At 38.4% G+C, this 22869-nt stretch overlaps 1 protein-coding gene across 6 annotated transcripts in view; it reads right to left on the reverse strand.

Moving 5' to 3' along the window:
• The window catches only part of VPS13D (vacuolar protein sorting 13 homolog D), a 96856-nt gene that overhangs the window by 31739 nt on the left and 42248 nt on the right, over nt 1-22869 (reverse strand). For all 6 annotated transcript variants that reach the window (XM_082295692.1, XM_082295691.1, XM_082295689.1 and 3 more), the window contains 20 exons: nt 22282-22492; nt 20920-21167; nt 20060-20251; nt 19370-19496; nt 18757-18899; nt 17793-17923; nt 17363-17538; nt 17124-17247; nt 16302-16537; nt 15416-15524; nt 14628-14788; nt 14176-14284; nt 13232-13411; nt 12852-12968; nt 12377-12526; nt 12073-12222; nt 11147-11243; nt 9415-9563; nt 6784-6918; nt 6273-6440 (listed from right to left, as the gene is read on the reverse strand). In XM_082295692.1, the coding sequence (XP_082151818.1) occupies nt 6273-6440; nt 6784-6918; nt 9415-9563; nt 11147-11243; nt 12073-12222; nt 12377-12526; nt 12852-12968; nt 13232-13411; nt 14176-14284; nt 14628-14788; nt 15416-15524; nt 16302-16537; nt 17124-17247; nt 17363-17538; nt 17793-17923; nt 18757-18899; nt 19370-19496; nt 20060-20251; nt 20920-21167; nt 22282-22492 (3113 nt within the window). The remainder of the gene's footprint in view (nt 1-6272; nt 6441-6783; nt 6919-9414; nt 9564-11146; nt 11244-12072; nt 12223-12376; nt 12527-12851; nt 12969-13231; nt 13412-14175; nt 14285-14627; nt 14789-15415; nt 15525-16301; nt 16538-17123; nt 17248-17362; nt 17539-17792; nt 17924-18756; nt 18900-19369; nt 19497-20059; nt 20252-20919; nt 21168-22281; nt 22493-22869) is intronic.

Below are 22869 nucleotides of genomic sequence, written 5' to 3' on the forward strand. Positions count from 1 at the left end.
TAACAACAAAGTATTCAGAGGGGGCACTTTAGGTTTGGTTTTAACATCATCTTTACCAGCTCTGTTGATCTTGATTTCCAAAAGCATTTCCATCTGCGCTAACTGCAGCACTCGGGCTCTTTCCAACCAGTTTCTTTTTCTGCCATGACCACCTGTGACCACACTTGGGATCTGAAAGAACCTCCTGTTTAAAAACTAACAGGTTTTCCATGTTCTACTAGGTATTTTGAAGGAAACCCCATGCAAGCACATGAACTGGACCTGCCACCCTGCCCTCGTGTGTGTGTGTATGTGTGTAAATAGTGAACAACTCTGTGAGTTGTTTGGATCTTCTGGTACAGCTTGGCCTTCTCCCCTGGCCATAGAAACACTATTTTCACTTCTCAGTGATACACAGCTAAGGAACTTCAAGTTTAAGTTTGTACTATTTAACATTTTCTACAGAACTCTACAACTTCAAATACACAGTAGGGAGGTGCAGTCAGCCATTTATCAAGACTGAAATGATGAATTTCAAACCCACACCCCATTTTTTCTCCTTCAGATGCTAATGGTGATATATGGGATAGATGTGCCTGTCCGCCTGACACGTAACCACTCAAAAACTGCAGGTTAAAACGAAATTTCATTTCATCTATGATAAATGCTTATTTCCAGTGTCACAGTTTATGACTTGGCAACTCTTTGCATACCTCATTTTAAATTCTCCTTTGCTCACTGAATTCTCCAATGAGTCAGCAAAACAGCAATGGTGCATTTTATTTTCCAGGAAAATCAGCTGGTAAACCCCATTTTTTTGAAATGAAGCTGTAAAGCAGGTGTAAAACTAAAAGCTCTCTAATCCCTCTTTTTTTCAGTTGTCAAATGGTCACCTCTACATTCCTCTATCCAGCTGTGCATCTCCATGTGTGCAGTTGCTGCATTGTTGCAGGACTCTCATTATCAACTGAGCAGTTTCTCCTGGGTAAGGCTCATTCAAAGCTGCCACCAATTTGCTTCTGAATGGGGCACATCGAGGATGTCAAGTCCACATCAAACCAGTTCTTCCCACAAAATATATCACCGTTTCTGTTCAATCTACCCATGCCCATTTCTCCACATAAAAATACACTGGAGTAAAGTGTGTTCACTTTGTGCAAGAAGCTTTGTAAAAGAAAGGCTGAATTTAACACAAACTGAGACGAAAACTTTCAACCTGGCTGCTGGCCAGACACATTTTATCCCATGGTACAAATGAAAACCAGGAAGAACAAAATAATACTTCAAACTTCTCAAAGATGATCCTTTATCCCAAAACCTCTTTCAAAGATACTAATTACAGATACCAGATGTTCTGCACATTAAAACTGACACTTTCCATGGCTTTTGATTGCCACTAATTGGCCATAAAACTTGCTGTCTTTTCAAACTGGCAGGAAATGGGGAAATGGCCTCATCTGTAATGTTGCTCCAGTACTCAACATTTCTGCCTGGGAATTTCAATTGCTTTCCATCTCATAATCTGCACATTTTGATACAGATTCTCACTGCTCACACGAACCTGCACATGAGCTGCTTATCTGTGGATGAAATGCAAGTTAAACTGAAGATGATCTGCAGTGCCACCTGGACAGGCTGCAGGAGCTTCTACGCTACACTGGGGAAGATTACACTGAAAACACAGAAAGAGCTACATTTGACCCAAACTGTATAAATCACTTTTGTAATAGAAAAAATTATGGTAGATGCTGCTAAATCCCACTACTTCAATACCTCAACTACCCTTTGTAAGGGATGAACACCAGCTTTCCTGAATGAAAACCCAAATTCTAAACTGTAAAATTGCCTAGAAAGATGACATGTATTCCAGCCTTCCTCACCTTTATCCAGTGAGACTGACAGTAACCACACACATTCTGCTCTTAGGAGTTAAGGAGAAGAGCAGACAATCAAACAAAAATCATGAAAATATAGAATGGTGGGAAACACAGCAAACTCAGAATCCAAACACCACCATGACCTCTCTACAGCATCACTTGATGATTCTGTTTAAGACTCTTCTGAGGAAAACACCACCATGTATTTCTTTCTCAGGCTTCGTATTCAAAGGCTTTTGTTAGAAGTTTCCTAACACCAAGATATTATTTTATTTACAGCTACTTCATTGGCATTTTGAGCTAATGAAGCTAGAGCTGAATGGCAGTGACTCCAAAAATGGGACAATGGCAGTTGTTCTTGCTTCTGAATGGTATCAAAGAGGAATGGTTGGTTACATGAACTAAGAAACTTTAAACAAAAGGGAACCATCAGCTTTGATTGTTTTAGAAAGCTTTCTGTCTGTTTTTGGGTAGAGCCTGCTCAAATTGCACCTTCCTTCTGTGCTCTGCTACAGCCACTTCTCATTGCATTTACTGCCAACTTTGTTAAAATTAACATTCATGTGAGTCAAACACTTGTTCAAGGTTTGTTTTTAAATAATCCCTTTATTACTTCCTCTTTATTTTCCATTCAGTTATCTTTATTTTCCTGTCACTGCCAACCACCTGAGATTCTGCTTTGATTTATCTTACAAGGAGGGTTAAAACTCCCATTTCCCTTTCTGTTGCTTTCATGCTTCTGTTCTACAAATGCCCAAACACTCACCTGAAACAGTATTTGCATCCTTACCAGTCCTAAAGTTTTCTTACCCGGTTCTAACATGCCACGTCTTTTCCTACCTCTGTTAAGTACCTAAGCACCTCTGCCATCAGTCTGAACTCAGCTGAAATAAACAGATGGAGTGAAAGTCCAGGGAAGAAAGGTTCATCAGCCATAAAAGAAAACAAACACTCAAATGCAATTTGTTGCAACTCCCCTCTAGGGAAGTTCTGGCATCTCAGGTGCCTGATTCTGGAAGGAAGCCTGTCTCTCAGAACCCTGCATGCTTCTGAAAAACCTAACGGGGAAATGCAGCTGTGACTGATGGTTTACCTTTCCTTAAGAAGCCTAATTAAACTGGAAACTTCAAAGTTCAATATGAAAATTAAGCTCTTTCATTAAGTTCATTAAATTATTTTTCTCAAGAGGAAGGGACGGACACATCAATTATTTCCATCCTGTATCCTAACCTCAGAGTCATAACAGAGACACTACTATGTGTTCATAATTCCTAAAAGACAGAATTCATGGTAGAACAAAATCGGCCACATTAAATACAGTATTGGCAAGCTTTGAATCTTTTCAATCCTTTACCACCAGGACTTTCACTATGTCAGCACAACACCTAGTTGCCAGTAATAGATACAACCACACTTATTTTTCTATTTGGAGAACACAGGCTACAGAACAGTTTTGGTCAGCTGCTAATTCAGTGTTCAATATTCATTTCTAATTGAAACACATCTGAAACAGGAACAATTTAGGATTTAGTTCTATCATGCCTAACAGGGGAAATAAAGAAAGTGTGGATGCCAAGAATGTGAGACATTTCTACGCATATGGCAACTACAGAAGGCTCCATTCAGAGGGAATGAAATTCCCTCAGGTGTCTATATTTAGGATCAAAGAACTTTTTAAAATACAGAACTTGGGAGTCTCCAAGGGATAAAAACTACAAAACTGTCTGTAGTGAACTTTATTTAACCTAAGGGTTTGTGCCAATTTAAATACACCACAGCTCTCCACTTGAAAGAAGGCATTACCCACTGCATGCTCAGAAATGCATGGAAAAGCCATTACAAGGATAATCAGCACAACTATAAAATAGAAAAGCAATAAAATGACAAAACCAGATACAACTCCAATAGCTTACTTCTTGATTCAGTTGAGCAGTGTTACTTTAAAAGCCATGATTATAGTATTCCTCTTCGTTTATCTACTCACACCTTAATAGCTAACTCATCTTAAAATCTAGGATAGATTTTTATTTTAGACACTTCGTAAGTCAGGTACTCAAACAACCAAAATGGAGATTTTTTCCCAACCCTCAGTGCCTGTGCAGGACACAGGCTCCTCTAGTTTTGACTCCTTTAATTACCAGATCCACAGAATAAGCTGCAAAGACAGGAGCCCTCTGTGGCACAGCTGAATCAGGTGAAAATTTATGCAGTGAAAATATACCTAAAAATACCTTTCCAGAGCACCAACAGCAAGATGAAAATGACCTATTGTTTCAGTTTTGTTTCTCTTGACTAACTCAAATTGTTTTTTCTCTCCACATAATTTTCTTTACCAATACTTCACATATCCTAGATACACTCATAAGGCACACACAAGGTAGAACAGAAGTAAAAGACAAAGTTCTGTGCTGTACCATGTACATAATACATCACAAACTGTACTTGAAATGCCAATTTTTTTATCATACGGACATTCTGGGCTTAATTTTCAAGCACATTTAAATGCCTGAAAGCAGTGCAACACATAAGGAAGAATTTAACCTGACTATTTTGAGCCTTTTTTACCATTGTCTTCTATGCATCAGAATGAAGATTCAACCTTTGGAAGGAAGACTCATCAAGGAGCTCCACAATGTACTACTAAGCCTTCTTAAATTACAGATTGCTCTCCTTGTTCCAAAAGGACAAATACATAAACCATATAAAAAGCTTTGAAAAGGGAACTGTGTGAGACTTGCATCACAGAGACATTTTTGATATATCAAGGAGAAAGAAAAAAAATACCTGGGAAGACAGATAAATAGTACATGGCGTGATTTTCAAAGGTATAAATGGGGAGCAGGCACTCAGCCCCTGTTGAATTTTGAAAGGAACTGAGCATCCAACTGCCCTTCTGCCTTTGAAAATCTTCCTTCACAAACCCCTTGGTTACAAATGACTCCAAAGTTCAAGGAATGACCTTGCCCTTGTGGGAAACAGAGGAAGGCTCGTGCCTTTTAAAGGAAGATTTATGAGACTGTTGCTGCAGATGTGACTGTGATGAGGAAACAACACTTTACAGAAAGGAAATTCTAAAGAAACATACTCTATCGGGTGGAGTGGATGGGTCACCAGAGACTACAACCACGAGGAGAAAGCATGGACAAAAGTACTCATTTGCAGACAGATACAGCTGCCTTCCAGAAGCTCAGCAAGTCTCCTACCAGACTGCCTGGATCAGCTTGTATTTGCAGTGCTGAGAATTACAGAACCACCGACTAGGAGATTGAGACAGGAATATCAACATGGCATTTTGTTTGAATTTCTTGAAATTGTGGAAAATAGGCTAATGCTGCAAACAAGGTAATTATGACAGAGAATGTGCATGTCATCTTTCCTCAGCTCTCCGGGTCAGACCCAGCTGTGCACTTGGTGATGGTCTAGGTTTGATAATGTTAGTCTTGAACTCTCTTTAATTATGGAGACTCTGAATCTTCTGAATCACCTTTTTCCACTAAGGAGGGGAAAAAGCAGATTTCCTTGTATACAAGTAAGTGGGAAAGGTTGTTAAAGGATGAACCATGACAATACACACATACAAAGTTACCCACTTGGAAGATGAAAATAATAGAAAGTAAAGAATTTTCACAAAACCAAACTTAGCAACACATCCTTGTGTCAAAAAAGCATTACTGCAGTTTTACCCATGAAGGGTTGTGCAGACACAACATGTATGTTTGCTCAGCATCAAGTACGGCATCAACCATGATCCAAACCTCTTCCTATTTCTAACTCCTGCCTCAGATCATCCCTCTCTTGGGCACTAAATACAGTAATTTTCACTGATGTAACTGAATTCTCTCAGCTGTTATCAGGAAGGACAAAACAATGTTCACCATGCAGACACTTTAGAATTAAACCACAGATAAATACAAAGCAATCTAGAAATTCCTTAGTTTGTTGCTATGTGGCACAAAAACCCCCAAACCTCAAGAGTCAGCATAATTGCTATTCACATCAGCTTAATCACTTCTCAAAAATAACAGCTAAAAACTCCTGTTATACTAAATAACCCCTTAAATACTCCACCTTCCTCTAGTGCTCTCTCTCTTCTCTATGTAGATTATATACACAATTTAACACAGCTTTGTTCATTTCCATGTAGGAGCAAATTATTTCTCATTTTGGTTAACTGTTGATTCAACCTGCAAGTATCTGTACAGCAATAATAGGGTTTTGAGTGGTCCACTGACTCCTGTTTCTGGCATCCCTGGGATGTATAAAAAGCATTTACGAAAAACAAAATCTACACTTCAAACACCATTTTTACAAAACAAACAGGACATAAAGCAATTTAAGCATGGTCAATAGTTCTATTTGACTTCTTGCCTATTTTTTGCTTATTGTTATAGCAAACTTTATTATCACAATTTTTACCTTTGCAGCAGAGTTTGATACTCCATGAGTGACATTTCTGATGAGACCACCCACATTGCCATACTTTATAAGTCCAGTAACACCTTCTGAAACATCATTCAGTAGACCCATTGGGTTGCCAAGGAAATCCACAGAACCTAGAATCCTTGCTGCCTGACTCAGCAGCTCCTGTAAAAATCAAGAGGAAGAATGAAGTATTTCTTATGGATCACATTAACACGAGCAAGGTTGATGGAAAAAAAAACATCCCACCCACAACAGAAGCTTCTGCCAACCCAGGTAGGTTTACTGGAGAAAGCAACACACAAATACCAGTAAAATTAACAATAGTTTCATCTTAAAATGCAGTGTATTCTTAGAATTCTTCTGGGATACTACTTCTCCATATACCAAAGAAGCAAAACAGCACTAACACTTAATAGTGAGGAAAGAGCTCCCATATCCTTGGTGGAGAACTCCTCAACCAAGAGAAGTTCAACCTTTGCCACGACATAATCTCCATCGCACTGACCTCCTGAAAGTGTTTCAGAATGTCATTAATGATGAACTCCTGAGTTTCATATGGATGGACTCGAGTGAAAGGATCCAGATTAATCACAGCATCTTCAAATCGGATCAGAGGGAATCCCAGTGTGCTTTTCAATGCCTGAGTAAATAAAAGATATTGCCATTCTAATTCTTTTCTCTGCTTCTCATTCAGAGCATCCAAGTGAATTTACCTTTAAATGGGTAACAAACCAAAATTCTCTGAAGCTGCTGGAGTTCTCTACCACTGCAGTGTGGACACTTTGATACAGAGAGCAATCACCCACAAATCTTTTAATTTTAAGTATTGATTCCTTTTTAGCACTGTATTTCTTCAATAACTCAAGAGTCACTAACCTTCCCAAATGCAATCTGTTTCCCACACCTGATAGGAGTATTTCAAACCAAAATGTGTCTAAGATTCCATATATAACTTTGCTATAGTGTTCTAATCTTCAATTAAACCAACCCTAACTGAATTTCCTTGACAAAACTGGCTATTTTCCACTCTGCTGAACTTCTGTGAAGGGATTAAATGTCAGGATGAGCTGAAGTAACATACATAATTTACTGTAAGCCTGTGGCTCATATCTTAACATTATATGGTGTACAAAAATTCTTTAAACTAGCTTTTCCCATTATTTTGCAAGGAAGAAAACTAAGATTGTCATTAGCTCATAGGCCATACGTACCTTGTACAATTTATATACAAAAAACTACATTTCAGGTGGACAAGCTATACATCTAAAGATACACACATGAATAAAACAATTTTGGAAAAAAAATTGTAAAAAAATCTAATTTTTTAAGACAGAAAGAGTCTTCTTCTTCTTCAGGTCTTTATAATGGCATCTGTACACTCACCAACATCAGACACTCTGAAGAAGGCAAGAAGCCTCACACTGATGTTATATCTTTACACATTAATCACGAAAGCTGCCTGGTATAGGGAACACGAGTTTTTGTGCCATCTGCAGGCAATTAAGGCAAGTTACAGGTCTGAGTTAAGTCTGCGAGTAAGAAAAGAGCTATTTATTTTTTCAGTAAATGGATGACCAACCAGAGTAGTCCTCATTATTCACTTGGGTAGGAAGTAATTTCCTGTTTAACTATCACATATTATATAAGGCAACTTTGTTAATACTGGTACCTAATAAAAATAATCTGTCTACACCAAATTACCAGACAGCCAAGTCCAAGCCAGAAACATCAGAGGTAGTTAGAAAAACTTCCACAAAGGCTCTATGGTGATTTTTCTGTCCCTCCTACCCTGAACTTTCCTGTGCTACAGAACTGAATGGAACTCTTTTTGTGAAAGTCAATATACAGAATATGCAGGGACTGTTAACATTATGGGGAAAAATGTATACGCCAAGTTTTCTCTTGAGAACACTGCTGACAGCTGCCAAGATGGATCCATGTGCAATCCTGTACCAAGGGTGGTAGGAAATCCAAACAAAACAGTGCACAGTGCTGGGCTCTTAAAGGCACTCACCACTAGCTCTGTTTCCTCAGTCTGCATTTCAGCTAATGCCATTACAAGGGTTTTTGTGTTGAAGCTAAAGTGCAAACACATATTCAGGACTATTATTTATGCTGCTATTATTTAGTGGTAAGGACTATCACGGCTCAGGAATATCATACCTAGGAATATCACAGGCAAGGAATATCCCAGCTAGCTATTGAACTGTCCTCTGCACAAGGATTTGGTAAAAGCAATACAAGAATGCACGACTGGTGATCTTCTGTATCATCTTGGTAAGACTCCATGACAGACATTCATTACACAAAACTAAACTTCTTTAGAAGCTTTCTCATCATGATGTCCTTAATATCAAGGACAAAAAAGCCCAGCTGGTATCTCAGTTTTGGTTTTTTGAAAAGGCAGCAGCTCAGTTCCTCCAGAATAGGGAGGGTTTTTCATGGTTTGGTTGGTTGGTTTTGTTTCAGCTCTCCCACCTTGGAGGAAAGCAGTTGTATTAGCTCAGAGAGAACTGAAATATTTCTGACTGAAATGCTAAATTAATCATTTTTGAAGTGGAAACTCACTGCTGCCACTTTATTGTGTCCAGGAATTGTGTGTCCTAACACACGATTTGGGAACACCGGATGAGACTATGTTCTGGCTAGAATCTGAATCCTTGGTTCACTTACCAACTGTGCCAGATTTATGACCATATGAATCAGTCTCAATTTACTTTAATTTTTGACCATATTGCACAGTGCTCATGCAAATTCTCCAATTCCAATGAAACAACATTTTTTGGATGAAAACACTCAGAGTTGTCCTGTATTTCTGTTCCCTAAATTGAGTAACTTCTTATTTTATGATAGCAATTCCCTTCAAGCTCTTTACACTTCCATTATTGCAACTAAGGTCCTTTGTAAAGCAGTGAGGTCCAGCTGGCTGTGCTTCAACTGAAATTACAAAAATTAAGGACTATTACAGAAGAGACTGGAAATTATGCTAATTAAATGTCAGAAGTTGCTGAAACTTCTATTATTTGTAACTTAGATAATGCAAAAGTAAATGGAAACTGAAGAGTATTAAGTTAAAGCTTCTGTTCCCTTTTCTTTCTCTTTACTGGAAGCCCACTCTGAGAATGCACTGGTGTACCTTGAGATCCAAAGGGAGCTTGTTGGAAGTGAAGACACTCAACTTGATTTGAGGCACACTGATTTTCAGATTTTCAAAGTAGTATCGTTTTTGTCCTCCGCCTTGTTCAACAACCTTCTCATGGAGGTTCTCATCATACTTTTCAACCTCTGCATCCAGACAAAACACAGGAATCAGAACCAATTAAAGATAAATAAGTATGGGGTTAGGAATGCACACTCTGTTAAGAGTTAACATTCCTCTGTACAAATAAAAAGTATGTGTGACTGCTGATGTAGCCAGCAAAATTACTCATGCCTTGTGACTTGAAGTTGACCTCTGAAGCTCAAGAGTTTTTGTCAGATTGCTCTGCATCTCTAAAACCTGTTATGTGAGCTCACTTCTAATTTATCTTTATCAGCACACAAAAACAAGGAGATAACACATAACCATGCAATGTTCCTACTGTGCCGTTGTGATCTTACAGTCTGTTTTCCTCTCTCTACTTTCTCTGTAATTCCTTACGCACTCAACTAAGAATATAATGTACAAAGAAAGCTTTCAATTATTCACTACACAATGGACAAAATGCCTACATGGAAGACATCCAATAAATCAATTTACATGGAGAGTGACTCAAATTCGGTCGACATTAACAGGCTCATGTTATTTGTAAGAGCACCTGGGTGGTGTCAGGAAGCAGGGGAAAGACGAAAGATGACCAAGTCTTATGAACTCAGACTTATGAACAATAAAACATGCTGACTGTAAATGAGAAAATTATTTTTGTCTGAATCTTGGATGGCATCAGCATCAGTGGATAAACTACAAATAATGTACAGTAAGGAAAAAAAATAGCAAAAGCAACAGGGTAAACCAGAACAAAGGGCAGATTAGTTAAAAGGCTAAGAGCAAGACTCAAAATTTTTACTTCTTCCTCATCATTAGAGATCTAAGTTTGTAAGTCCTCTGTGAAATGCAATACTGTTATTTTTCCAGAGACAATTCAGAGGATAGTGTGGATTAGCAAGACAGAACTCTGAAGCATCACTTGTAGGCTTCGTCCCATTTGGAATCATGCCAAAAATAGTTACTTTCTTGTGACAGCTATTATGTAATAGTACACAGGCTACTGCATAATAGAAGTGATATTTTCAATTGCCACTCCAAAACAAACATTTCATAAAGTTTCCAAAGCACAGATAAACACTACAATAGGAGGATTAGAATAGCATCTATGAGATCAGAAGACTGAAAAGGTCTGTCTTGCCTCAGTGAATGAAAGAAAACTTACATTACAATTAAAACCAGGGTATGGATGCCACAACAAAGGTCAGACAAAATTTTCTTGCACTGAAGCAAGAGGAACTGCCCAAGGAACAAATTAACACAGATCCCACTTCTAGCCCTGGGTTAAATAAACAAACTAAACAAATCACTAAATAAAGTGGCTTGCTAAATTAATAACACAATTTCTTTTATCCCAATTTAGATGAATCTAGATACAGGAACTGAAAATGAATACTGAACTCCTTCCAGAGACAGGCTGTACTTGGGCAATCACCTGAGCTCTGCAACAGGCACAACACCCATGAACAGCTTCACAGGGGCCACTGAAGCGTTTCCAGCTCTGTTCAAGAGTGGGAGGTTCCAAAGAGCCAAGAGTGTGCTGGTGTTTTCTACTTATTTTATATGCAAAGATCATAATACTTCTGTACACTGTAAATCTGGGCTGTGCAATTTTATACCACACCTGATTCCGACTGGTCGTAGCCAAAGAAACTCAACAGCTTCAGAAGTAGTTTCTCCTCAATTTGAACTGTGAACTTTCGGGCAGTGATCATCAGATGCTACAGAAATAAACAAGTCTCATTTTACAGCATTAACACCAGAAATATAATCCATGTAAGCTATTAAAAAGGACAACGTGCTCTATTCCAGTGGAATATTTCACTTAAGTGGATTTGTAGCAAGACTCCCACCTTCAAAATGTCTTTGGTAGCTTTCTTCACTTCAAGTTATCTACAACTAGTGATGATTATTTCAATTTTCTGGAAGGCATTGTGCTTTATTACCTAATCCTAACACTTCAAAATCTTAGCTGCATTTCCAACACTGGAATCAGCTGCTTTTCAAAACAGAGTTAAAATACATGCGTGAAGACTCCAAGTGAGAAAGTAAGTCTTGACAACCAATTCAGTTTTGCTCTCACAATACATACCACAGTTGGTGGATAAATTTATAACCAACGTTTCCAAAAGGCTGCAGTGCACAGAACAGAGTTTATGCAGCAAGATAACAGCTTATCAGAGAGAATTTATAACCTTGTACTCAACTCCTGAAGAGCAAAAAACACAGATATTCTGGTTCACTGTGCTACAGTTCGCAGGAGAGAAGAACTACCTTGAAAAATAAGGTCACAGACATGGACAGGCAGGGGTCTGGACTGATTTTTTTATATTTTTAAACATATTTATTACCCTGTTCATCACTGTGCTGTAGCTTTGAACACCACAAACGTGAGAAGGTGGACACTGTGTCCTTTAAGCTTCAGAACTGATTCAACAAAGTGTATTTCATAAACCACTGAATTCAGATTACAAGTAAAATTTAAGAACAGGAAAGGTCATTTAAGCAAAGTAATACCTATGTTGCACGAATAAAAACATTGTGGTTTACCTTGTAGATATCAGTCAGTGCACTTTTACTGGGAAATTTCATGGCATTGACTTGCACAGCAGGCCCAGGGTCCAGGGGCTCATTCTCACTCATCCTGGGTGTCAGAAAGAGCATAAAAGGCCGTGTGGTGCCAATAAGTTGGTTGTCCACCTACACAGTGGACAGAAAACAGAATTGAAACTCCAGTGATATTTAGGAATTAAAATCTCAGTCACACAGCTCTAAATATTTTTCAAACCTATTATGACTCAAAAAACCAAAGAAGACCCATGAATAAATGAATTTGTTTCAAAACGGCAAATACCTGTATATCATGCACACTGAGCTCTAGCACCTGACTGGTCGAGAGCTGAGTGTAGTGGACATTAATTCTGGTGAGGCTTGCAAACACAAGCTCTTCAGGGACTTTGTTGACCAAAGACAATCCTATTCCACCTTCCAGTTTCACAAGCACCTGAGAAAAAAAGGGGAAAAAAATCCACCACTAACAAACCAACACTGAGAAAACCTGTGATATCAAATACATATTTCTGCAAAGAAGTTGTTTTTTTAGGATCATCTCCAGAGAGACTGAGCAGCATTGAATTAGTCTTAGAATCAAGAGGGTTAAGGCATATTAACCCAAATTCTGAGAAGGAGAAGTTGTAGCAGGAAAAGCTACAAGTTCATAACACGAGGTCATCATCAGGAGAAGTTACTGACCATCATCCCCCCCCTGAAATGTAGAAGGAAAATGAAAATTAAAATGAAAAAGGCAAGTACTAGTTGTCATATCTTACTTCTAACTCCTGCTCTGTATCAGGATTTTTGAACTTCCGCAGATCTTGTTCCGTAACTGGAAGCTCTTCTCCTTCACTGAATGAACGATCATTTCTACGTTGGTTAAAATCCATTATCTGAAAACAAATGAATTACTACAAGATCCCTTTTGTATATATAAATAACAGCTACATTGTCCTACCTTAGAAAATTATCTTTTTAAAAAAATAAGGACAAGGAAAACTTTTGTAGTACCTGTTTCTGGCTTATGATATTCCCACCCCCTTCATGTCATTACAAAGGCAGTTATTCATAAGGATTTGAAGTCGTAATACAGAAAAAGAGTATTTCCAGTATAAGCAAATAATGAACTAGATTCTAGTTAATGAAGGACTGGCACCTGCAGAACTCTAGTTGGCCCATCTGGGATGACTCTCACAGCCAGTACTCCTGAGCCAGGCCTCATCTTTTGGTTTGTGAACTTCTGTTCAGGTGGAACTGGCCCCAAAAGTTCAAGTGAGGTATCGGGACCTAGAACAACTTCAGCTCCATCATGAAGACCCTGTATTCCTCCCTTTGCCTGAAGAAAGAAAAAAAGAGTAAGGAAAGAAAATTAACTAACTAAGTGATAGGTAAATACTTCAGATGACTATTTACATATATTAATTTAAAATTGTATTTTACTTTCCTCTCCTTATTCTTCGGAATGAAAAGAAGAGCAATCCAGAGCATTTTACTTGATATTACTAAAGTTTCTGGTAACTAATGTTTAATCAGTTGGCAGCTAAAAGAAACAGCCAAGATCAATAATTAAGTAATTGATAATTAGGTGGGTAATTGATAGTTAAGTGGGAATTAAGTATTCCCACTGCACATTTAAAACTGAAGCTATCACATCATCAAGGGATGTTGGAAAGTCCTTCCTGAAGAGTTTTCAAAAACGATAGGAAGCTTTTTAAAAGACGAACCCTGGACCTGCAGATGAGAACGTGAATCCTTACTGAGTCAACATCTAAAGACATCAATACAGAGCTTTTTTGGATGCTTCAAGTAGTTACTTACTAAGCTGCAGTAATTTGATCACGAAATGATCAATATAGTATCAGGGTACTAACTAAAAGACTTTTCTAATTTCTAATTATTAGTGCAAGATCTTCTGTTATTTGAAATTAATAAGAACATTCAAATATAAACCTAAAACATAAGCTGTTTGCACAAGTTTGCTTTGCTCTGTATTCTGAATTTGCCTCAAACCTTTTGGTTCACTTCAATACTAAGCCCAAATGACTTTGTCATCTACATCAGCAACAAACAAAACAGGTTCAACATATAATCAGTACTGACCTGGACAACAAGTCCATGGATACCACAGGCCAGCTTCCCATCCCGAAAGCTCCACGTCTGGGTCGTACTGCGTCGTCGATCCGGCCTTCTCAGCATCAAGGGCTCATACCTGCAGGGGACACTCCAGTGCTCAGAGGATGTACCTCAGCACTTTTACTCTGCACCTGGGTTAATGCTGAACATTTACTTTGTCCCAGCTCATTTTTCTAATCTCTCTTCTGAAGTGCTCTGTCTACAGTCACCTGCTGGAAAGGCATCAGCCATGCTTTTACAAGTACTTCCAAGTCACACAGGTGAACATGAAGTTTGTTTATAAAACCAGGTAAAATCCAGCTCTTTCACATGCCTTCAGAACAATGTCTTTCCCTATTCAGAGAATATCATATTAAGTATGTTTTCAAAGACACAGTTAGAAACCCCCATCAGTTTCCTGAGGAACTGTATTTCAATACCTGTTATCTGTGACAGCTGCCAGGCCTGCGATATCTAAAATCATACTGGAGTCCTCGGAGCGAGGAGAAGGTTTGTGGGGGTTATGAGGAACTGAAGAACCTTCATGGCAAAGCATTCCTGTGTCTGTCATTCTCCAGAGCTGGGATCGCTTTCCTGGCTCCTGTTGCAGAAAAATTCAACATTTAAATATAATACGGAGCAAATATTTTTTTCTGTTTTTCTATCAGAGGCTTTGAATTATAATTCTTGGAATGACTTGCATATATTTAACTTCAGAGCCCTGAATTAGAATTAGGAACTAGTCTGGATAAAGACTTCTGATTGAACTCTGATATTCAATGAATACATAACAGCAGCTAGATGCAGAGCTGCATTTACAAGCTGTTTGCTAAACTCAGCAATATTTAAACACAGTTTCTATTTCTTAAGAGCTGCAGAAACACATGACTTGGCTTACACTGCTCCCAAAAAGGGAGCATGTCCTACCTTGTAACTTTATGAGATTATCTAACACACAACTACCACATTCAGTTGTCTTGGGGGCATTTACAACCTTCCATACTACTTTATTCCAATTCCCTTTTCTGTCACCTTTACCCCTATAAAAGTCTTATACGGAAGCACTACCACAACTCAAAAAACCCCATCACTTTGGAGTCTCTCTCTACCCTTTAGAAGTTAGAACTTTTTTTTTTAATGTTCTCCTACTCTCAAGCATTTGATTTTACTTCAGCACACAGCAACAATAGTATAAAACAGTAGTATAAAAAAAAAAGTCAAATTGTACCTTCTTTTTCAGCAAAACTCGTTGAGTCTTTGGAGAAACATCAAGGACAAGCTCTGCATTTGCAGCATCCTTATTTGAAGTAACTGGTCTTACACTTGGCTCCTGTAACCTGTAACACCAAGAGAACAGCATCATGTTTGTTCAGAGTAGCAGCTTCTTTTGTAGAGTGAATTAGATCTGCACCAAAATTCAAACTGGAAGTTTACACTTCCAATACAGCCCCCATCAGACTAACATTTAAATTGGGGTTTTTTCCCCTCTTGTTAGGAATTACCAGGGCAAGCTGGTAACTTGACTACATTCTTAAAAGGGGCTTTGATTTCTCACCAGAACTCAGAACTTCACAGGCAAAACAGATGAATTACAAAGACAGTTTTCTACCTCATATTGAGGAAAGTAACAAAGTCCTGTATCAATCTCCCAGAGCTGTTTTCAGCAGCATATAAACTAGTGCAAGCTTAATCTCACAGGCATGTTGTAAATAGGTGTGACTTGTGGTAAAGTGTCCTTTATACAACAAAGGAAATTAAGTCCCCAGAGGGGACCCCAAACATCCAGACTTCCGAGACCACATTGACCATACAGTGGGGTCACAGCAGATGCCAGATGCTAAACCCTTCTCACTGTGTGACAGAATAAACAGTGTCAAGCTGCACCTCTAAAGCAAAAGTACTATGTCCAAATGAGGTAAAATACACAAATTACCAACAGCCAGACAACTTCAGAATCTGGCATTTCTTCTGCTAGCTACAAGGTAGACAGAAGTTTAACTCCATGTGAAAAACTCTTGAATGGCAACCATTAAGAGAGTAATAATTTGATATTAATTAATTAAAGCTTAATGTGAACGTTAAAAATATTTCCATCAACAGATATAAAGAATTACCCTGAGAAAGTATATGTAGCAGCTATATAGATGAAGTTTTCATAGTAAAGCTGTTTGGTGTCTTGGAAGTCATTCATGCAGCAAACAACTTCTGAGGAGCCTGCTCCTTTCACTGTCAGCATGATGAAGGGAGGCAGGACTGGCTCATCCCATGCGTAATCCAGAGAGGTCATGGGCTTCACCTCAGTGGACAGCCTGGGCTCCACCACCCCATGCTGCTTAAACACAACTGGGACCTGTAACAGTCAGGAAGGAGGAGTTTGTTCATACAGGAATTGTTCATCACACAGACTTTTTGCTATCATTTGCTCATTTACTATGAGTTGATGACTGGAACACGTTCAGATCACTTCTTTTTTCCCCCCCAATCATTTCATATGTATATTCTTCCATTCAGGTCTCAATTAAAGAGAGTCTTAAAGGGATGAGAAACATCATCTTTGCTTGTATCTGTCATCTGTGGTTCAAAATGTCTGCAGTCCCATGGCAGCATCTCAAACCCTGCTAATCTAAATTATGAGACTAGAACAGATTAAGTATCATTGCTCTCAATGGTAATACTTCTCTTCCTTGTAAGACTTCTAAAGCACTCATGAAAGCCACAATGTTACCACTATTATTTGATAAAGATTAAGCAGCTGTGTACTACCAGTTTTTACTAGAACTTCAGAAAATTACAATTATTACAGACAAATACACAGACAATAGTGTTTATTTCATGACACAAATTAGTCAGCTCCCACTTCTAATAAATACAGAAGAACTTCTACTTTTTTTACTGAAAGTAGTAAAGGGAAAAAATATGGGGCTTGGTTCTTTTACCTTAGAAAAATTGTCAATGCGGAAAGGTGGCGGTAACTGCTCGGTGTCACTGAACGCAATGCGGTACGTGGCTCCTTGTAGGGTAATTTCTACTCTTAAGAAGTAACATTTTCCCAGGGTGTCCCTGAACAAGAACACAGTAAAAGACAGGTAAACTTCTGATCTACATTATCTGCAGTGTTAAACAGCTGCTTCTATCAAAACACAGCAGCTGCAGAAGATTTATAGGTCACAGCTACCTCATATTAATGTGAAACGAATTGTTCTTGTTGACCTCAAAGCCCCCAGACCAAATGCAGTTTGGGATATCCATCAGCCTCACACACAACAGCTGATCATAATCATTCCGTGGCCAGTGGAACACAACACTGGAACCAGGGAGGGTGGAAATATAGCCGTCAGGATTGGATGTTCCCTAGGAACAGAAATTGGTAAATAATTGGTAAATAATCCCAGCGCTGAAAAATCCACTATTAACCTATACACCTCTCAGATACAAACGCAGCCATTCTTCTGTCAGGTGGATGCTGCTATTGGAATAATGAGAAAGATCCTCATAATCAGCCAACAATACTTTAAAGAACAATGCCTGCTCGTTCTTCTTGGTAAACAGTTTCTGTGACTAAGTACAATACTGTACTAAAAAGTCACCACCAGGAAGCTTCTTACCCGACCTCTGGCAAATTCCCGCTGAACAAAGGCCAGTTTGTAGCTTGATTTATTGTCTAACAGGTACCGGGGAGCGAAGGTGACCATGCAGGTGTCAATATAACGGCCTCTGCCTTTTTTAACATCAATACCTAGTAATAAAAACAAGGTGAAAATAAAGCTATTATTTACAAAAGAAAAAGACAGCTACCACAATATATTTCAGAGAACACAAGTTACTTCTTGGGTTCCTGACATGCACTTTCTGTGCCATACCACTGACTTGCATTGGAAAATCATTTTATATAGTAAAAGACATCTGTTACCCTGCATTTCTCAAGTACAACTTAGATACTGAAGATAACTGAAGATAAAAAAACACAAAACAGTTCCCAATCACAAGTACATCAACGCAAGTAATTATTTCACTTTTAAACATATGAAAAATTCCTCGAAAATCACTGTGGAGTAACTTCCAGACTCTCAACTAATTTAAAACCAAAACCTGCTTGTACTTTATGTACACCAGGAGCACAAGGACTCCAGAAGCTGCATTCCTGCACATCAGCCTATGCAGACACTGCTAAGCAAAACCCACAGACACAGCACACGGCTGACCAGTTACAGTACACAGACACTCAAATTAATCAGAGTAATATCATGGGATTTAAAATGCACTTGGAATTAACATGTAAGGGGAATAAAAACACAGAAGCAGACAGAACAGTTTGACAATGTAGTTATTAACACTCGATGAAACGTAAAATTAAAAAGAACTGCAAACTAATTTTTAAGCTAATAAAATTTACAACAAATATATAAAATTACTTAGAATACTATCTTTTGTTCGATGATTTTCTCTGGACCCTCAAAAGCCTTTAAGAAGATATGTTTCTCTGCTGCAATTGTTCTGTTTCTGGGGTCACTGACATTGTATCTCACCAAGAGTTCCACAGGATTTTCAGATGTTCCCATCAGCACCTACCAATGTTATAGATGAGGCCTGGCCGGTTTCCATGCTGGATCACCTTAAGGGCTCTGACACCACTCCCACCATCCAGGGAGAAACCCTGGCACCAGCCAGGCATGCCTTCAGGATGGATTCCTTTTCCAACCCTCATTGTGCAACTAAGGGTAAGAAGAAAACACAAAGATTTACTAATTTAAATGAAGGATCAGGTAGCAACGTGATGCTGGTGATCAAACACATGCCCAGACAGAAAAAGAACATCTGCGTCTGGATATAAAAACATTTGAAGCCATGATAAATCTCTTACTGAGCGACTCATTCTGCATGTCTGCTATAAACCCTTTCAACGCATTAGTAAAGTGTCAATGGCCATGTCCTGTAAAAAGCATGGCAATTTCCAGACTGATTAATCATGACAGCATTTGTGTGTCCTTTATCTTTGAAATTTAAAACAAAAAAATTTGAAATAAATTGAGACACAACAGAATTGGCCAACCAAGCAGCTTTCAGTAGGAAATGTCTAAGAATCCAACATGCTCAATACAGTATTAAAAAACTTAATAATTTAAGAGGTCATCTTAATATTTTCATCTTTGTAAGGCTCCTCCTGATTGCCCTTCTTACTTACAAGTTTGGCTGTTCTTTATCAGCATAACAGAACAGCAGTGGGCTGAGACTTCTAGCAAGCTCATGCTCTTCGAATTGACCAGCCGCATCTGTTTTTGCATTATCTTGTCTGAAGATAAGTGGCAATCCTTTAAGTAAACACAGAAGAAAAGAGTGTTAAACTACACATCACCTTTGTACAAATTAACATGAGAATGGTAAAAATTTCAAATTAAGGAACAACCCAAAATATTTTTGTTGTAGTATTAGCCATTACTGTGCATTACTGTGCATCTAGTTTTTCATCTAACCTGCTTAAAACAGCTGCTCACAGCTGCAGATCATGAGACTGGCCCATGCAGACCTGAAAGTGCCAGTGGAAGTTCACACAGACTCACTGCAATTCAGACCCGTTGCCTTCTCAAGGTGTCTCGGTCTTTGAAAACCACAAATTTTAACAGTGATCTAATCTATATTGATTTATTTAGAGGTACAATAGCTCATGTTTGAAAATCTGTAATACAGCAACCCAATGGCTAAGTTATCTCCTGTAACATGCATCAAACAGTAGCTGCTGGCACTATTAAAAATACAAATTCCTGCAACCTTTATTCCTCTTAAATAGTGTTTAAAAGCTTTATTTGGCTAGAAAGCAAATCAAAATACTACAGGAAAACCTTATTTCCCACATCATGGTTACAACAAAACTTGCCTGTTTTGTTGATTAACCAATACGGAGCTGAAATTAGTATTTTTAGAGAGCCCTCAGCACGACACACAATCCGTATGGTCAGATTTAGCAGCCGCTTATTGACATCGTACAATCGCATCCGCACCATGTAGTTTTGTGTCCCAGGAGGAATCAACAGCTCTTTGCATATTGGGAAGTTTTCTAGCAATACCCCTATGAAACAAAACAAAGCAGAGCAAAATAAAACATCACCCACACAAACATGAGTTTTTGATAAGCACTGAAGTTGGTGTTTCATGTAACTTGATCTTCCTGAATATTTCATGGAGCTCACCCTGATCAACTTTTAAATATACCCATTATGGTAAACTCTGACCTCATGAAGAAATGCCTCAATTTAAGTCACAAACAGCAAAACAAGTTCTGTAAGCGACCCTGATTAGGGCTAATTATTGCTTCAGGCATTACAGGTCTAACCAGTGTTGAATAACTCCATACATACTCTCAACACCAATTATTTCTGTCAGAAAGAAAAGAGCAAAACCACCCAAAACATTAGGAACTTATTTGATTTATTCCCCTCTTTACCACTGGTCTCTCCAGTTTCCACTCTCAGGAAAACCAGAGCTGAACAAGGAACATCCTAAGTGACAACTGACAGATTTGGGGGAATGATGGCAGTATTGGGTTGGTTTTTTTCCAATGTGTACACTTCATTACTAAAAATGTAAAATTTTAGTTGTCCCTGTAACCCAATGAAACCATCATTTAAATGCTTTCTATTTTTCCATTTTTCCATTCTGTGCCATAGTTCCTTGCAGAAACAAGTTCCCTGGAGGTACAGAGAGGAGCAGCAAATGGTCCCTGAGCAAGAGCCTTACCAAGCTCAATGTTCTGGGCTGTGTCAGCCGTGTGCAAGGCAGCCTCTTTGCCAGGCTTCAGTGTCCCACTGATGGGCAAACCCTTCACGTAGAATTCCAGCTCACAAGGCAGCAGGTTGCAGATTACCACCGTTGGCAGGAGATAAATGGTATGCCCAGGCTGCCTGAAAATCTGCTTAGCACTGTCAGAGAATATGCTGGAAGGCATGTAATCTGGGTAATTTTCTTTCTTTATAGCCACACAAAACCTGGGAATGCCAACATACATGAGAAGTCAATGAATTTGACACAATAATTAAACCCTGTCTTTCCATATTGCACTAAGTCCTCAAAGATGCTCTAACTTCAGGATTGGTAAGAAAAACAGTATTTAGAGTTGTTCTCCACATAATCACTTTGCAGCTCATTATAAGGTACTCTGTATTTATGTCTGACGTTAAGACAACATGAGTTTTCTGATTTTAATCGAAGACTTAATTTAGTTCCCCAAAAACTGGTCTATTTAGAGACCTAACAGAAAATGGCTATTAGAGATTGCCACCTTTAAAACCAACTTTCATAAACTTGCAAAAGCATGTTCTTTACTACTACTATTAAAAACAGATTTTTAACTATTGAAGTAAACTATAATCATGTACTTAAACATAAATGCTGAATGTGTCCTTCTTCCCAGTAGATGTATCTTTGCTCTGACCACTTGACACTTCAGTTTTTCATTAGTTAAGGTAAAAAATTGAGTTGGTAAACTTTCATTTTAAATAATTTGTTTATTTTCCTCCCTGTGATACATTCAAAAACAGTGTATTAGGAAATGAACTATGAAACTGACATAGAGCAGTAACCATATGGTGTGCAAAGGTCATTTCCTGACACAACTTCATAATCCCTATCCTAGTATTTCCTAAATTCAGAGCAACCCTAAAGCAATCATATCAGAAAACTACAAAATTCCATTAAGTCCTCACTATGCAGAGAATTTTTGGCCTCAGAACCGAGCACAGGACATTGAGGATAAAGAATAAGTATTTGTGAACACTCTTTTGGCAAACCCCTCATTACCCTCAGTGAGACAGAGTAGTTAATTTAATGTAAGTTCACATTCTATTTTCTAACTTTTTCTTTTTTTACAATAAATATTCATAGTGTGCTTTGTATTCTCAGAGGTTTAACAGCACTGCCAGAAGGGCTTCCAGGAGCCCTGCAGAAACAGAGCAGCTACACTTCACTGCTTCACTGCAGATCCAATAAAACATCCCACTAAACTGCAGCAGCTTTCATCTCTAAGCATTCTCTTTCCTGTTATTTACTTTCACAGGATTTCATTTATCAGAGCTTACAGAAAAAGAACTGGGCTTTAATTACCTGAAAAACCGGCTGTTTTCAGACTCCATGGAATGACACTCCCTCTTGCTGCTGCACACCTCTGCTGCCTTCTGGACATTAGTCCAGTGAATTGGAGCCTTACAGAAGAACACTCCCATTCCTTTGGGCCTGGCTTGCAAACGCCAGGATGTGAGATGTAATGGAATAGCAAAGGAATCTCCTGGCATAACTGCTGGAAGGACTACAGGCTCTGCAACCAGAGAAGAAATTACACATATTAAAAGAGGCCCCTTTACTGAAAACAGTAAAATCTTGAAGTAGTAAGTCTCAAATTTTTAATGCAACACGTTTAATTTTAATATAAATCACTTCCTGCTTTATTCATGTTTCAAACACCAACCTGGTATTTTCAGCTCTATTAACAATCTGGCAGCAGACTAATGTCAGTGTGTAAATCTGAAACAGCCTAAAAACTTGTTGGTATTCCAATTCTTTAGTGAAAACGCTTGTTTCAAAAAACCTCGTTCTACAAACATTCTGGGTACATTACCAGCATATCATTACATATCTACTCTCAACCTTTGCATGGTAACAGCAAAACCTTCCAGACTGCTGCTGTGAGAGACA

Source organism: Coloeus monedula (assembly GCF_965178545.1).
Source record: "Coloeus monedula genome assembly, chromosome: 22".
Taxonomy (NCBI): Eukaryota; Metazoa; Chordata; class Aves; order Passeriformes; family Corvidae; genus Coloeus; species Coloeus monedula.